At 47.0% G+C, this 18,272-nt stretch overlaps 2 protein-coding genes and 1 long non-coding RNA gene across 3 annotated transcripts in view; 2 read left to right on the top strand and 1 right to left on the bottom strand.

The window, feature by feature from the left end:
- The window catches only part of LOC119960282 (oocyte zinc finger protein XlCOF6-like), a 48,082-nt gene that overhangs the window by 11,980 nt on the left and 17,830 nt on the right, over positions 1 to 18,272 (bottom strand). The window contains exon 3 of the mRNA XM_038788022.1: positions 1,784 to 2,461. Coding sequence (XP_038643950.1) covers positions 1,784 to 2,461 — 678 coding nt within the window. The remainder of the gene's footprint in view (positions 1 to 1,783; positions 2,462 to 18,272) is intronic.
- On the top strand, positions 5,450 to 8,093 carry LOC119960286. The gene is made up of 2 exons (XR_005459359.1): positions 5,450 to 5,564; positions 7,848 to 8,093. It is a non-coding gene; the product is annotated as an uncharacterized LOC119960286 (long non-coding RNA).
- On the top strand, positions 11,004 to 14,083 carry LOC119960283 (zinc finger protein 271-like). Its single transcript, XM_038788023.1, has one exon. It carries the CDS (start codon positions 11,496 to 11,498, stop codon positions 12,726 to 12,728), a length of 1,233 nt encoding a protein of 410 aa, XP_038643951.1. The 5' UTR covers positions 11,004 to 11,495; the 3' UTR covers positions 12,729 to 14,083.

Genomic DNA, 18,272 nt, shown 5'->3' on the forward strand with positions numbered 1-18,272 from the left:
CGAGGTGCCACAGGGTTCAGTTCTCAGACCTCAACTGTTTACAATCTATATAAATGATCTGCAAGCGGGGAGAGAGTGTAACACAGCAAAATTTGCAGATGACACTAGAATAAGTGGGAAAGCAGACAGTGAAGAGGAGATAAAAGATTTACAGATGGATATAGATAGTCTAAGAGATTGGGCCAGAATTTGGCAGATGGAGTTTAATGTAGATAAGTGTGAGGTTATCCACTTAGGCCGAAAAAATAGAAAGGTAAATTATCTAAATGGAAATCAGATTCAAGATGCGTTAGACAGAGGGATCTGGGTGCCTTTGTTCATGAATCGCAGAAAGTCGGTATGCAGGTACAGCATGCAAGTAAAAAGGCAAATGGAATTTTGGTGTTTATTGCAAAAGGACTGGAGTGTAAAAGTAGGGGCTGGTTTAGCTCACTGGGCTAAATCGCTGGCTTTCAAAGCAGACCAAGCAGGCCAGCAGCACGGTTCGATTCCCGTACCAGCCTCCCCGAACAGGCGCCGGAATGTGGCGACTAGGGGCTTTTCACAGTAACTTAATTGAAGCCTATTCGTGACAATAAGCGATTTTCATTTCATTTTCAAGTAGAGAAGTGTTGTTGCAATTGTATAGAGTGTTGGTGGGACCACATCTGGAGTATTGTATCCAGTTTTGTTCTCCTGATTTGAGGAAGGATGTGGTGGCCTTGGAGACAGTTCAGAGAGGGTCACCAGATTGATTCCAGAAATCAAAGGGTTGACGTACGAGGAGAGATCAAACAGTTTGGACTTATACTCGCTGGAGTTTAGAAGGATGTGAGGGGAACTGTTCGAGGTGTATAAAATACTAAATGGGATTGATCAAGTAAACATAGACCAAATGTTTCCCTTGTGGGGTAATCTAGAATAAGAGATCACGGATATAGGTCGAGAGGCGGTAGATATAGAACTGAGATGAGGAGGAACTACTTCTTGCAGAGGGTGGTGAATTTGTGGAACTCCTGCCCCATAGTGCAGTGGAATCTGAGTCATTAAATGGTTTCGAGAAAATATATTCCTGATTTTAAAAATGGATTAAGGGATATGGGTAACATGTGGGGAGGTGGATTTCAGACCAGGAACAGATCAGTCGTGTTCTGATTGAATAGCAGAGCAAGTTGACGGGCCAAATTGCCTACTTCTGCTCCTAATTCCTATATTCCTGCGTACTATCCAGGATAAAATTAATGTATCACATCTGCCTCTGTGGATCATTTCAGTGGAAATGTGCTGTCGCTGAAAAAGAGTATCAGCCCACTGGAGTGAACATTGGAAGACTGGCCAGCCCACAGAGAAACCTTCTGACCCCCAACTTCACCAACTGTCAGAATGAACATGGTTCAGTCCTGGATGTGATCAAGAACAGCAAAAATCAGCAGAATCCAACCCCTGTAATTCATAGAATTTACAGTGCAGAAGGAGGCCATTTGGCCCATCGAGTACGCACCGGCTCCTGGAAAGAGCACCTCATCCAGGCCCACACCTCCACCCTATCCCCATAACCCAATAACCCCACCCAACACTAAGGGCAATTTTGGACACTAAGGGCAATTTATCATGGCCAATCCACCTAACCTGCACATCTTTGGACTGTGGGAGGAAACCGGAGCACCCAGAGGAAACCCACGCACACACGGGGAGAACGTGCAGACTCCGCACAGACAGTGACCCAAGCTGGGAATCGAACCTGGGACCCTGGAGCTGTGAAGTAATTGTGCTAATCACTTTGCTACCGTGCTGCTCTAATTACTTGTGATCTCGCTGGTGTTTCTGCAGGTAGGATGTACTGCTGAATCCTTTCCCACACGTGGAGCAGGTAAATGGCTTCTCCTTAGTGTGAACTCGCTGGTGTCTCAGTAGGTTGGATGAATTAACAAATCCCTTCCTACACACAGAGCAGGTGAATGGTCGCTCCCCAGTGTGAAGTCGCTGATGTGTTACCAGGTTGGATGAATTAATGAATCCTTTCCCACATTCTTTGCAGGTGAATGGCCTCATTGCAGTGTGAACTCGCTGGTGTGTCAGCAGATTGGAGGAATTAACAAATCCCTTCTCACACACGGAGCAGGTGAACGGTCTCTCCCCAGTGTGAATTCGCTGGTGTGTTACCAAGTTGGATGAATTAATAAATCCCTTCTCACACACATTGCAGGTGAATGGCTTCTCTGCGGTGTGAACTCGCTGGTGTGTCAGCAAGTTGGATGAATTAGTAAATCCCTTCTCACACACTGAGCAGGTGAACAGCTTCTCCTCAGTGTGAATTTGCTGGTGTGTCAGTCGGCTGGATGAATCTATGAGTCCTTGCCGACACACTGAGCAGGTGAATGGCGTCTCCCCGGTGCGAACTCGCTGGTGTGTGAGCAGGTTGGATGAAGCAGTAAATCCCTTCCCACACTGAGAGCAAATGAACAGTCTCTCCCCAGTGTGACTGCGTCGATGAGTTTCCAGCGCAGATGGGGAAGTGAATCCTTTCCCACAATCCCCACATTTCCACAGTTTCCTCATGATGCAGCTGTCCGTGACGCGGTGCTTTTCCAGTCACACTGATGGTAAAATAGCCGATGGTTTTCCCCGTCCTAACAAATCGAGTGACTCTGTCAGATCTCAATGTGAAGTTTGGTTTGAGATTTCTTGCAGCAAATCCTCCCCTTTGAATCTCCTGTTAAAGGGGTTTACAAATATCATCACCGTCAGTACAGCTCAGAAATTCAGAACAGACAATTCTAGTGGAACATGCTTTCCTCTCTCGTTCCCCAAAAGCTGTAAATTTCACCCTGTACACACACACTCTCTCCTATCTCACTCCATTATCTAATATACACCCTCCCTATTCTCCTGATCGACAGGTCAACACTCAGCGTTTCTAGTTCTCAACCGAGAGATCATAAGATCCTAAGAAATAAGAGTAGGCCATTCGGCCCATCAAGCCTGCTCTTCCAGCTAATATCATGGCTGATCTGATCGTGACCTTAACTTCATTTTCTTCCTGTCACCCATAACCCTCAACTCCCTTGAAGATCAAAAATCTAACTGAGCCTTGAATATATATATATATTATATTTAATGGATTTTATTCAATAGTACAAAGGCATGAATCAAAAAACATTGTCAACACCCCACAGCTGACAGTTTGTGCAAGTTTTTCCCCTATTCACCCCCTTCCCCCACCGCAACAAATAATTCCTCAAACATTAGAACATAGAACAGTACAGCACAGAACAGGCCCTTTGGCCCTCGATGTTGTGCCGAGCAATGATCACCCTACTCAAACCCACGTATCCACCCTATACCCGTAACCCAACAACCCCCCCCCCCTTAACCTTACTTTTCATTGTCCATGAACAGTCCCCACTGTGTCTCAAAGCCCTCCGCTGATCTGTCAACTCCAACTTGATTGTTTCCAGTCGGAGGAAATCGTACAGGACCCCAGCCAGGCCGCCACCCCTGATGGTGTTGCCGATCGCCAATCCAACAGAATTCCTTCGCAGGGCAATCAGAGAGGCGACCCACAACATCGGCCCTCCTCCCCTTCAACAGCTCCGGCGGTGCCGATACCCCAAAAATAGTCACCATTGGGTTCGGCCTGACCTCTACCCCCACAATCTTCGATTGTGTCCCGAATACCTCCTCACTAACTTCTCACAGCCCCAGAACATATGTGCATGATTTGCCGGTCCTCACCCACAATCGCACATTTGTCTGCCACCCCATGGAAGAACACACTCATCCTCGCCTAAGTCACATGCATCCAGGGGCTGGTTTAGCTCACTGAGCTAAAGCGCTGGCTTTGAAAGCAGACCAAGCAGGCCAGCAGTACGGTTCAATTCCCATACCAGCCTCCCCAAACAGGTGCTGGAATGTGGCGACCAGGGGCTTTTCACAGTAACTTAATTGAAGCCTACTTGTGACAATAAGCGATTTTCATTTTTTAATTTCAGTGCACCACCTTAAACTGAATCAAACCGAGTTCTCCTCCCGTTTATTGTTAATCCTCACCACCTGCACTCCCCCAGCCACACATATATATTCACAATCCTGCCCTTTTCTTCTATGTCCGGGAGCAGCAGCCACTCCAACAGGGAATACGCCGGCAGTTTGGGAAACCCTTTCCATTCCTTCCATGCAAAGTCCCTCACTTGCATATACCTGAACTCGCTTCCCTTCGGCGGCTCCACCCTCCCCCACAGTTCTGCCAGACCTGCGAACCTCTGCTCCAGGTATAGATCCCTGGCCCTCACCAGCCCCACCTCCCTCCACTTCCTATACAAGCCGTCGGCCTCCCCAGGCGTAAACCCATAGTTCCCACACAGCGGTGTCAGCACCGACATCCCCTCCATCCTAAAGTGGCTCAACTGGTTTCACACCCTAATCGTGGACTGCACCACCGGGCTCACCGCGTATCTCCCCGGCGCCAGCAGACACGACGCCGTCACCATGGCCTTCAGGCTGGACCCTCTACAGGACACCTCCTCCATCCTAACCCACTCTAACCCATCTCCTTCCCACCACCACCTCACCTTCTCCTCATTCACCGCCCAGTTGCAATACAGCAGGCTTGGTAGTGCCAACCCCCCTTTCCGTCTCTGTAACAGGACCCTCTTCACCCTCGGCACCTTCCCCGCCCATATAAACTCAGAGATTGCTGAGTCCAATTCCGAAAAAAGGCTTTTGGGATGAACGTCGGGAGGGTCTGGAATCCAAACAGGAACCTTGCCAGATATCAGGTGTGGTGTCCCATCTCCTAACGTCCCCTGACCTCCTCCGCCAACATTGTCAGGTTCCACTTGTAAATCATTGACCACTTCCCCCATCACCTGAACTCCCAAATACCCAAACCTGTCCCTGGCTACCCTAAATAGCAACGCCCCAGATTGGCCCCGCCCGCCGCATTCACCGGAAACACCTCACTCTTCCTGACATTCAACTTATATCCCGAGAAGGCCTTGACCTCTTTCATATATTCAGAATTCTTCCCATCCTCTCCAATGAGTCCGACACGAACAGCAGAAGGTTGTCTGCGTATAGTGACTCCCAGTGTTCCCTGCTCCCCCCACCCCCCCCCCCCAAATCCCCCCCCACAATCCACTGCCACTGTACTGACCCCTTAAGGACCATCGCAAAGGGCTCTATCACCAGCACAAACAATATGGTGACAGCGGATATCCCTGCCTTGTTCCCCTGTGCAAACCAAAACTCTGTGAGTTTGTGCCTCCAAGTTTGTGGCATTGGTCCATCTCGTTTCTCTGTACACTCGCCACTGGGTCCACATAACAACAGATGGACCAATGCCACAAACTTGGGGCCAAACCGTCCCAGAATCCCACAGGCGGCGCCACTCCACCTGGTCCAAAGCCGCCTCCGCACAGAGACTCCGCCCCCACACACGTCACAAAGGTGATGGCCACGCTTGCGCTCGGCTCCCCGCTGAACCAAGATGGCGGTGGTGGAACTGGGCTTCATCCTGGATAAAAGCCCAGCAGCTGCAAACACGGGAACTGCGGGCTCATTTCAGACCCTGTGGCCTTCACCAGGTATTTATAAAGTCTCTGCTCCCTCCCCACCCTGACTCGCGGCTCCATTCCTCTCTCCGCTCCACCGACTCACCCGCCCAAATAGACGCTCCCATATTCGGAAGGTTCCAGGCAAAGTGTCACTGCGCAAGCTCCAGATACAGCACTGCGCCTGCGCACCTGCTCCTGTGGTGTGAATAGGGCACATTCACAGCCGCTTGGAATGTTGGGTAATAACCACACCATTGAAAACTCAATCAGTTCATACAAAGTAACTTTGTTACCATTGAGATAAATTAATTTTTAAAATCTTAAATTGTGAATTGGTGATCTGCTATGCTCTATATCTCAAAATTCTCCTGTGCGACCATGCAGAGTTTTAAAAAAGTTTTTATATTATTTCCTCTCTCATCCCTCCTCTGATGTTTCTGACTCTGGCTGGGTTCAATCACAGTCACTGGTTCCTCTGTCTTCCCTCTCCATCGTTAATTCTGAATATTCACCGTTTTACATAATATTACTGCACAAATAAAAGTCATTTGGCCTTATCTGTACTGGCTCTTTGGAAGATCTATCCAATTAATCCCACAGCCTTGCTGGCAGAGTCAGAACAATGTAGATCTGCTGATGTAATCCAATGCTTAATTTAAAAGGCTTTGCAGTTGGATAGTTCACAGTCACATTCACCCCTGTGGAAAAATTGATTGCCTAATTTGTTGAGCAGATATCAGGTCCTCACTGTTCGTTATGCACACAGAGCATCTAATTGAGTTAATTCAACAATTGACAGTCCGCACAAACCACAGTGACATTATTCATAAAGGGTCTAGTCAAGGGAGTATCTTGATGTGATAGAGTAGATGAATTATGGGGTTACAAAATAAAGGCATTAATATCCTGCAATTTCACAATTCTCACTTGGCTGCAATATTGCAGACTGAAAGGGCCCCACATACCTGGCAGAGGAAACAGGCCAAGTCCAATAGACCTATTAAAGCCACATCACTGTTCGACTATGCTGGGGTTTGTGAATGAATCTGGGTTTTATGATAAAGGTCCGTATCAGTCTGGTTGCTGTTTCTTTGATTCCCAATAACAGCTGTAGTATCCTCATTAAATATCCACCACAGTATTTAGCCCATAAATCGCAGGACATCATCATAATCACAGCCCTTGAAATTGTTCCTGATAAAATTACCAACGATTCTGAAAGCTTCATTCACTGTTAGACCCTTATTGAAAACATACAGCTTATCCATTGCAGAAAGGAAACCACTCACCCTCCACTCCAAACTCTGAATAATTTGGGATGTTGCTGATAAGAGAGAATTGCTATTTGTAAGGCGAAGGTACATTAGCAGCAGGGGTCACAAAGAACAAAGAAAAGAACAGCACAGGAACAGGCCCTTCGGCTCGCCAAGCCCATGCCGACCATGCTGCCCGTCTAAACTAAAATCTTCTACGCTTTCTGGGTCCATATCCCTCTATTCCCATCCTATTCATGTATTTGTCCAGATGCCCCTTGAATGTAACTATCATCCCTGCTTCCGCCATCTCCTCCGGCAGCGTGTTCCAGGCATCCACTATTCTCTGTGTAAAAAGCTTGCCTCGTGCATCTCCTCTAAACCTTGCCCCTCGCACCTAAAACCTATTAGTGAAGTTAGTGAAGAGGGGGATCGTAACGAACAGGATGACTGACTCACCCAGAAAGCAGCTCTAGAGGAGATTCATGGGATCCACCCAAAATATAAAACACAATTGTTGGCACTGGTATGACAGACTCCAGTTAAACCTGAATTTTTAAACTTGTCAGGACCCGGACCCTGGAGTGAGTATGGGAAAGCAGTGGTACACCATCGCAAAGGCTTTCCTTCAGCAAGTAAGGTCTCACCTGTCCTTCATGATGGGGGTTTCTATCACAAAATGGTTTTAATTTGACTTGCATCACACCTTGATGTCTTGCAAAATAATTAATTTTGTTTCAGGATCAGATTTGGGGAGTGTTTCTCTTTCATGTCCCCATATGTTCATAATTACTACTGGTGGCTGAGGAAACGCCAGGATGTTCATCAGCACCTGAACCTGTGTCCCAACTAATCCGGCTGTGTGACAGGAAGACTAATTGGAATGTTTGACATGATGATCTGGATAAATTGGGATGAACAAATCTTTTATTGGCGATTCACAAATGAGGGAAGGAAGCACAGTGGCTGTGTTGCCATGGAGATAAGTGTGTCAGGTAAAAAATGAAAAACATCCGATAACTAGATTGAAAATAAATACAATGCTTTATTTTTTTAAGAGGGACAAGAAGTGGATGGTTACCGTGCTCGTGTACTGTGTCCAGGCTGAAATTCTGTTCTTGTCATATGATCACCACCCTCCCTGCCCCACCCACTCCTCTAATTGTCCTCTCTGAGCTCCAGCCAGGTGATATTAAACATTAAGTGGAAAGACAAAGAGCTGTATCAGGAGAATGTGCTACTCCAGAGGTTTCTCTGGGGTAGTTCCCTCCATGCCTGAATCATGAATACACTGTTATTACCTGAATCTGTGTCTCCTGTGGTTAGTTGGAAGAAGACATGCGCTCAGATCTGTACACAATATTCCAACTGAGGTATAATTAGTGTCTTGTACAAGTTTACCATAACCAGCTTGTTCCTGTAGTTTATGCCCTTATTAAGCTAGCTAATATTATATGCTTTAACATATTTATATTTATATTTATATATATAGCATATTTATATGCTATAAAAAAACTCGAGCAAATTAATTAAACATGATTTCCCCTTTAGATATCGATGCTGTTCTACCAAATAAGTCCTCATTTTTCAATGTGGTTATTAATTCTATCTTTTCACAGTAACTTCACAGGAGCTTTTCACAGTAACTTCATTGCAGTGTTAATGTAAGCCTACTTGTGACAATAAAGATTACTTTATCTGGAATAATTGATACTTGAAGCATGCCAAACAACTGGTGTTAGACTAGTTGGTTGTAATTGCTGGGGCTATCCTTACAACCCTTTTTGAATAAAGGTTTGTAATTCTCCAGTCTGGCACTGCCAAGAAAGACTGAGAGATCATTTCTAGCGCCCCTGAAATTTACATTTTCATTTCAACCCTTCCTCCTTATTAATTTTGAACCTATCTGGGGACTGCACTTCCTAGTCTGTCTGCATGGCCTGGGTACCATTTATCTCATTGGTAAAGGCAAACAGTTAGTTTTGTTTCAGTTTGAGGAGCGTGACAGTTCCTGGGTGAGATTCTCCATCGGCTGACACCGGAATCGCAAAACGTGATTGAGTGAAGAATTGGTTCTGACTCCAAAATCATGGCGGGCACCGATTTCATGCCAAATCACAATTATCCATCACATCTACAGTGGTGTCAATACATTTCAGAATGCACACACAGTTAGACACTGTTTACATATCATTAGGGTGGCACAGTGGTTAGCACTGTTGCTTTGCAGCTCCAGGCTCCCAGGTTCAATTCCCAGCTAGGGTCACTGCCTGTGCAAAGTCTGCAAGTTCTCCCCATGTCTGCATGGTTTTCCTCTGGGTGCTCCGGTTTCCTTCCACAGTCCAAAGATGTGCAGGTTAGGTGGATTTTTAAAAATATAAATTTAGAGTACACAATTCATTTTTTCCAATTAAGGGGCAATTTAGCATGTTCAATCCACCTACCTTGCACATCTTTAGGTTGTGGGGGCGAAACCCACGCGAACATGGGGAGAATGTGCAAACTCCACACGGACAATGACCCAGAGCCGGGATCGAACCTGGGACCTCAGCGCCATGAGACTACTACTGCACCAACATGCTACCCACCACGTTAGGTGGATTGGCCATGCCAAATTGCCCTTAGTTATCAAAATCATTGGGTGGGGTTACGTGGATAAGGTGGAGGTGTGGACTTGGGTAGGGTGCTCTTGCCAAGGGCTGCTGCAGACTCAATAGCCCCCATGGCCTCCTTATGCACTGTAAATTCTAGAATTCTATGATTAGTGGACCTGACTGAGTATTCTCCACGGCCTCCATGATTCTCTGCCTCCAATGGCCCAAATTCCTGACGGCGAGGTTCACTTGTGCATTTAAAAATTGTGAAACAGGCACCATCGCTGATGAGGGGATAGGGAACGTGTGCAACATTGTCATAGTTCAATGACATTTGTGCCGCTGGGTGGGGGGGGGGGGGGGGGGGGTGGGATGCTTCTACCAGGGTTGGGGGAGTAGCTGGGGATAGCCAGGATTTCAGCTGTGTGGTGGACTGGCACGGAGCATCATTACCGCAACCTGCAAGGTAACCATGCAGCTGTGTATACCGGTGACTGCCCATTGTGAACTTAGAGCCACAGGTCTCATGGGTGTCCCCCCCGGCACCACGGTATGTGCCCTCTGGCCTCAGCCGACTCCTCAGCAAGATGATGCGCTCCAGCGTAACCAGTGCCATCTTGTTGGCTGGGATGAGTATGTGAGAGGAGCGTAATGTGTATATGCGACTACAGCTTGTCAGCCTCCCGAGTGTCAATCACAGACCCAGTGAGTCCCACACCATTTCTCAATGGCATTGCTTGGATGTTCCACGTGGCGCCGGTGTGAAGCCCTCCAAAGTCACTGAATCGGTCCACGTACGGCGCCAGTTTTGCTGCCGTGGTAGTCCACAAATCCTGCCCCTGCATCACTTAGTCTCAGGAATGGAGAGTCCCGCCCACTGTGATTTATTCTTTTAAAGTTCCTTCTACACCTTTAAACAAGTAACGGTAAATGAGAGCAAACTGATGCCCAGTGACCCAAAAACAAGACACTGTGGACAGTCCCTCTCTGCCCTGTTCTTTTGTGAAGTCAGCTCTTGAATTGTGTGAACATAGTTTCAGATTTCCACATTTCAGTAACAAATGTTGAAATGTTTGCTCCAGACCCACAAGGTTTCATCTGTTTAAAGCCACAAACAGAAAGGTCCAGTTTTCTCCTGGAGTTTGAGACAAATCAGCTTCAAAATGATGCAGAGTTTCAGCCAATGAGGGAGATCGCGGCTCAGCCCCGCCCCTCATTCATTCTGATTGGTGGGAGAATGAGTAGCTCGTGCTCGGTACTCCAGTCCCGCCCCCTCTTCCAATTGGTCCGGAAATGCCGTCAATCAGCCGGGCCTTGGTTCCGGAGCATGCGCAGAGCTGGACACCAATGCGCAGGCGTCGTGTCAAAGAGTTTGGAGCATGCGCAGTGTGATTGATGCCTGGGCCCTTGTTTGTCCCGGAGAAGCGGAGTCAGCGTCAGGCGGTGGGTGGGAGGATTTGGAAACACTTTGTGGGTCCGCAAACCCTTCACCATTATTGTCAGCTCCCTGCTTTGCAGCTGCGGAGCTTCTCCCTCCCTCCCGGGAACAGGCCCAGGTTAACGGGCACCATCCTGCTTCACACACTGGAGGGTGGTTCACATCACAGGATGGGGGAGGGGGGATAATAAATAAGAGCTGACACTTTGCACTCAAATCAATGAGGACTCTGATCTCTGGCAAAGAAGGAAACCCTGGCAGGTGGGCGGGGAGGATTCACCAACACCTGCTGGAGGCCCCAAACCCCCTGTATGCTGACGGTGATGGATTTTGTAAAATTATTTTTACAGGATATTAACAGACATGAAACTCAAACCAAACTTCACATCAAGATCCTTCAGTGATTTGATTCATCAGAATCTGAATATCATCAGCCTTTGTATACAGAAGGAGAAATGTTTGTTCCGTTCTGTCTGTGGAAAAAGATCTGAGCCATCAGTGTGAGTGAGAAAGCACCGAGATTCGCAAATACCCGAGAGAGAGTTTCCAATGTGCTGAACCTGGAAAGAGCTTTCACCAGCCTGAAAGCAAAACCACAGCATTCACCCTGGACATATTCTGTGTCAACGAGGCTTCAACATTACCCAACCTGGAGACACACGAGGACACTCATATCATGGAGAAACTATTGAAATGTGGGGACTGTGGGAAGGGATTCAATTACCCATCTGCATTGGATATTCATCGACGCATTCACACTGGAGAGAGGCCTTACACCTGCACTGTGTGTGGGAAAGGATTTGCTTACTCATCCAGCCTGTATACACATCAGCGTGTTCATACTGGCGAGAGGCCATTCACTTGCCTCGAATGTGGGAAGGGATGTAATGCTTTATCAAGCCTTCTGATTCACCAGCAAGTTCACTCTGATCAGAGACCGTTTCAATGTTCTGATTGTGACAAAAACTTTAAAAGCACAAAGGACTTGCTGAGACACCAGCGCACTCACATGGAGGTGAGGCCTTTCACCTGCTCAGTGTGTGGGAAGGGATTCACTCAGTCATCCCACCTTCTAACACACCAACTTGTTCACTTTGATAAGAGACCTTTTCAATGTTCGCACTGTGAGAAGTGTTTTAAAAGTAAAAATGATTTACAAGCCCATCAACGCACACACACTGGGGAGAAGCCGTTCACCTGCTCTCTCTGTCAGAGGAGATTTGGACGTTTATCCCAGCTACAGACACACCAGCGAGTTCACTCTGATCAGAGACCATTTCAATGTTCTGATTGTGAGAAGAGCTTTAAAAGCAAACAGGATCTGGTGACACACCAGCGAGTTCACACTGGAGAGCGGCCATTCACCTGCTCTGTGTGTGGGAAGGGATTCACCCATTCATCCCACCGTCTGAGACACCAGCGCATTCACACTGGAGAGAGGCCGTTCATTTGCTCTGTGTGTGGTAAGGGATTTGCTGATTCGCCCCACCTTCTGATACACGAGCGAATTCACACTGGAGAAAGACCTTTCACTTGCTCCATGTGTGGAAAGGGATTCACTCAGCCATCCCAGCTTGCTGTACATCAACTTGTTCACACTGATCACAGACCTTTTAAATGTTCTGACTGTGAGAAGAGCTTTAAGTGCACAAAGGACCTTCTGAGACACCACCAAGTTCACACTGGGGAGAGGTCATTCACCTGCTCCATGTGTGGGAAGAGATTTGCTCAGTCTTCCCACCTGCTGAGACACCGGCAGGTTCACACTGGGGAGAGATCATTCAGCTGCTCCATGTGTGGGAAGAGATTTGCTCGGTCATCCAATCTGCTGAGACACCAGCGAGTTCACAAGTCACTGCAGGGGTTAGATTCTGCTTTTGCTGCTGCTGTTAATACCATGCAGGACTGAACCATGTTTATTCTGTTATTAAGGAGGTTGGAGTGGGCACTTAGATAATCTCAGTGCAATTAGGCAGAATCAATATAATTTATGAAAGGGAAATCATGTTTGACTAATTTATTGGAGTTCTTTGAGGAAGTAACAAGCAATGTGGATAAAGGGGAGACCTGTGGATGTGATGTATTTAGATTTCCAGCAGGCACTTGACAAGGTGCCACTTAATGTTCACTCCACAAAATAAAAGCCCATTGTGTAGCTGGTAACGGCATGGACAGAGGATTGGTTAGCGAACAGGAAACATTGTGGAGGTAAAAACGAGTCATTTTTGATGTAACCTGTGGAGTGCCACAGGGATCAGTACTGGAGGCTCAACTATTTTCAGGACTTAGTTGACAGGATCAAAAGTACTGTTGCAAAATTTGCTGTTGCGACAAAGGTATGGAGTAAGATAAGTTGTGAGTGACCATAAGGAGTCTGTAAAGGGTGCAGATAGGGTAAATAAGTGAGCTACAATTTGGCAGATTGAACACAGTGTGAGGAAATGTGAACTTGTTCACTTTTGCAGGAAGAATAAAAAAGCAACATATTGGATTTAATTTATTTACTGTCACGCGTAACGAGGTACAGTGAAAAATATTGCTCTACGCACAGCTCAGGAAGATCATTCCATACATGAAAATAAAATGCATACGGCAAACATAAAATACACAATGTAAATACATAGACACAGACATACGGAGCATACGGAGTGTAGTATTACTCAGTAGAGAAGATGTGTGAAGAGAATGTAAAAGAGAAAGGTTAGTGATAGTGTTAGTGTTAGAATTAAGTTTTAAGAGATTAGTATGATTATCGGAGATGTAAGAAGTGGATCTGTGTGAGAGAGCTCACAGAGAGTCGCCACACTCCGGCGCCATCTTGCATTGCTTATTTAAATATACAGAGATTGTAGCTCCGAGGTACAGAGAGATCTGGGTGTATTGATACATGAATCAGGATCAGTTACTCTGCAGATACAGTACATGATTGGGAAGGTAAAGGGAATGTTGCTGTTTATTGCAAGGGGAAAGTACTGCAGTTGTACAGGGTATTGGTGAGACCACATCCAAAGTACTGTGTACGGTTTTGGTCTCCTTCTTTCAGAAAGGACATAATTTAATTCAAAACTGGTCAGAGACGGTTTACTTGACTGGGTGAGGAGTTATCATAGGAGGAAAACTTGGCGAAGCTGTGACTGTATCCACTTGAGTTTGGAAGAATGAGAGGGGATCTGATTGAAACATATGGGGCTGGATTCTCCCATTCTGGGGTTATGGCCCCACGCCGGCGTGGGAACGGTGGCATTTTACACCAGACAAAATGGTGTAAAACGGTTACCGATTCCCCGTTTTGCTGGGGGCTAGCATGTCGGCTGCGTAGAGCACCCGGCTCGAGCTGCCAATATGCCCTGGAGAATTGCCGGGTCTGTGGCCGCACATGCGCTTGGCGGCCCCTGAGCGGCCGCGCTGTGCTACATGGCAGAGGCCACTCGCGGACCCGGCCTGCAAAATAATGCCTCCCCTTTGGCTGGCTCGCACGTCACGCACCACCCCCACAGTGCCCCCAGCCCCAAATAAAGAATTCCCTGCCCATGTATCAACCCTCCCCCGACTGTGGTGGCGCTGGACTGAGTCCGCAGCTGCCATGCCGAGTTCCCGACAGGATGGGACCACACGCGACCCACACCGTCGGGAACTTGGCTGGTCGGGGGCGGAGCATCCGGAGGCGGATCTCAGGCAAAGTTCTGAGGCCATCGATACGTGGCGCGGCGTACCATTGTGATTTAAACAGTGATTGATAAAGGTTCAGCATAACTTACCTGCTTTAAAAAAAAAAAAAATTTAGAGTACCAAACTCATTTCCGGTTTCCTCCCAAAAGTCCCGAAAGATGTGCTTGTTAGGTGAATTAGACATTCTGAATTCTTCCTCAGTGTACCCGAACAGGCGCCAGTATGTGGTGACGAGGGGATTTTCACAGTAACTTCATTGCTGTGTTAATGTAAGCCGACTTGTGACACTAATAAAGATTATTATTAATATCCACCTTGTTAATGTGCAATCAATTTTTACCTCTCTTTATTTCTTTAATATTAATCAGTATTGACGAGCTGTGGTGTAACCCTGTGTTTGGAGTTTGTCTCATGGCGGTAACATTGAACATCGAGGTGATAGAAGAACCCAGACCGTGGATATCTGAAGAACTATACCAAACTGCATTATGGGCTCAAAATGCAAAGTATGGTGGTCAATTTAGTCAAGTCACAGCCTTCCCAGAATTAGCAATGGCTACAAATGAGTTGAATTGTGCAGGTGAACTCGCCTCAACCTGTGAGAAAGATGTGTTTGTTTGACGTGATAAAGGTGGTTGGAGCAGTCAATGCTTATGTAGTACATTGTATATCTTGTGTTGCCCTATTATATATTTTCTTGAATTTTATTTAATTCCCTTTTCTTCCCATGTACTGAATGATCTGTTGAGCTGCTTGCAGAAAAATACTTTTCACTGTATCTCGGTACACGTGACAATAAACAAATCCATCCATCCATCTGTGGATTGATAACAGTGTCAGAGGTCACAAAGTAGAGTTAGGCTCACTCGATTCGTTCAGACATCACCTTGTAAGAGGCCCAGGACATAAGAACAATGGAGAAGACAGTGATGTCATTGAAAACCAATTAAATGGGCTTAAAACAGGTCTTACCTAATAGTTTTTATTCCTTTACCGAGGTCAAAGCCCACATCCCGTTAATGAATGAAACAAAGGTGTGTGTCTCTATCTAAGTCAGCATTTAATTGCCCATCCCTAATTGCCCTTGAGAAGATGGTGGTGAGCTGACTTCTTGAACTGCTGCAGTCCCTATAGTATCACCCACAGTGCGGTTAGGGAGGAAGTACCAGGATTCTGACCCAGGGACAGTGAAGGAACGGCGATATATTTCCACAGCAAGATGGTGAGTGTTACAATCCCAGTGATGTAATAACTGAATGGGAAGATCCCAGAATGGGAACCCTGGCTCAAAAGACTCTAACTTTGTTTAGAAAATGTGAAGCAACAGAGTCACAGGATTGCCAATTAGCTTTCAACAACAAAAACAAACATTTATTAAACATGAAAAGTCTGGCTATGATACAAAATTCCTTCACTCCTACTTATCTTCACAAACGTACACAAATTTCAAGGACAACACAGGTTACTACATATCTTTTGCTTTAATGTTCTCAGTGGACACACAGTCCCTTTAAACCCATAGGTTGACCATGATCAGACAACCCCCGCCCCCCCCACTCATTTCTCGAGTTGGAGCGGAATTTGGCCACACAGTCATAGGTGTGTAAGGAGTATAGTGGGTGCTCTAAGTTGCCTATCCTCACTGATTGTGGCCTGTGGGTTAGAAAGTTCAGGATCCAGTCGCAGAGAGAGGAGCCAAGGCCACGGAGTTTGGAGATGGGTTTTGTCGGAATGATGGTGCTGAAGGCTGAGCTTCAGTCGATAAATAGGGAGTGGGAAATAGGTGTCTCTGGCTGTTCCAGGGTAGAGTGCAGGATGAAATGTGAAGTGATGGATTCTGGTCAGAAGAAAGGGTCCAGTTCTGAAGGGAGGGCCTTGTAGTGAGGGGAGTAGCATCCCTGCCTCTACAGGCACAAGTTCCGTGTTTGAATCCCGCCCCAGGACTTGGTGACCAAGCAAGGCGTGTTCGCAAGGCGACCAAAAGAGGGTGAGTGTCAACCTGGGCAACATTTACGAACACGCCAATAACAGATGGTAAGAGCAGGAGAGGTTCCCGGTGTCGTGTTATGTACTCTGGGAAAACACGGGCTGCAACTGGATGCAGCTTTCACCAAAAGATACTCCAGACCTTGAAGTTAGTTCAATCTGATTTATTGAACCTCTCGCACAGTTAGCACAGTTCTCTATGAGTTCGACTCTCTGCTAACCTGAGTGTGGTTACTCTGTCTGACTGAACCAGACTACCTCTTAGCGACGTGCTGGAGGTGTGATACTGTACATACACCCTGACTCACTCTGTCTATGTTCATCGGTGGAAAGAGGCGGAGTGTGAGTGTCTCGTGCCTTTTATCGTCAGATCCCACCCCTAAGTGTCCTGCCTGCTCATTGGGCATGTCCTGGTCTCTGTGTTCATTAGCTGCCTGTCTGTATATCATTATCTGCATATCATGACATCTCCCCTTTTTTTGTTTTGTTGGCACATGTGACCATACTTACATGTGGTGGCATATATTAACATATTTACAAGCGATGGCATATGTGAACGTATTTACATGTGAAGACAGTTGTCTAATGTGAGAAAACAGAACATAGCAAACAAAACAAATGTTCATAAGTCCAGTCTCTGGGGCTGGCGTCTGATCCTGATTGACCGCCGGAGAAAGGTGGTGGTGGGGACGACGGTGCCTTGACTGGCGGGATGGAAGCCTGTCCGATGGCCTCGTGAGTCGAGGTATCAGGAGGTGGCAAAACAACGGACGGAAACGGAGAAGAAAGCGGTTGCGGGCAGGCAACTTTGCGCAGTGCCCGTCTGTTTCGACGCACAACAGAACCTGCTCATTGGGCATGTCCTGTTCTCTGTGTTCATCAGCTGCCTGTCTGTAAATCATTATCTGCATGTCTGCATATCATGACACCTGGTTGATCACAGTGGGGCCCCAAACAAAATAAAGGACCCCGGCGACAGACTCGCGACCGGCTCCGGGGATTAATAGCCACAGAAACGTGCCTCGGTGCTCAACCGGTTGCCTAGTTGCCGTCGAGAAGGTGGCGGTGGACCGCCATCTTGAAACGCTGCTGTCTCACGTGGTGTAGGTCCGCCCACTGTGCTGGTAGGGAGGGGGCAGTGGATATAGGAACAGACATCGTTGAGGGCAGTTGAGAGTTTGGGGGGACAAATCATTGGGAATGTTCGGGTGGGGGGATAGACAGAGTGGATAGTCAGAGGCTTTTCCCCAAGAGTAGAGGGGTCAATTACAAGGGGGCAGAGGTTTAAGATGTGAGGGGCAAGGTTTAGAGGAGATGTACGAGGCATGTTTTTTACACAGAGGGTAGTGGGTGCCTGGAACTCGCTGCCGGAGGAGGTGGTGGAAGCAGGGATGATAGTGACGTTTAAGGGGCATCTTGACAAATAAATGAATAGGATCGGAATAGAGGGATACAGACCCAGGAAATGTAGAAGATTGTAGTTTAGATGCGCAGCGTGGTCGGGCCGAAGGGCCTGTTCCTGTGCTGTACTTTTCTTTGTTCTTTGTAATAATCGCTTATTGTCACGAGTAAGCTTCAATGAAGTTACTGTGAAAAGCCCCTAGTCGCCACATTCCGGTGCCTGTTCGGGGAGGCCGGTACGGGAATTGAATCCACGCCGCTGGCATTGTTCTGCATTACAAGCCAGCTGTTTAGCCCACTGTGCTAAACCAGTCCCTATGGCTGCTTGAGAGCGCTGTTGATGACCTCTTTCATCACTTTGCTGATTATGAAGGTTAGGCTAATGGAGGGGCGGGGA

This window comes from Scyliorhinus canicula, unplaced genomic scaffold (genome assembly GCF_902713615.1).
Source record: "Scyliorhinus canicula unplaced genomic scaffold, sScyCan1.1, whole genome shotgun sequence".
Classification (NCBI taxonomy): domain Eukaryota; kingdom Metazoa; phylum Chordata; class Chondrichthyes; order Carcharhiniformes; family Scyliorhinidae; genus Scyliorhinus; species Scyliorhinus canicula.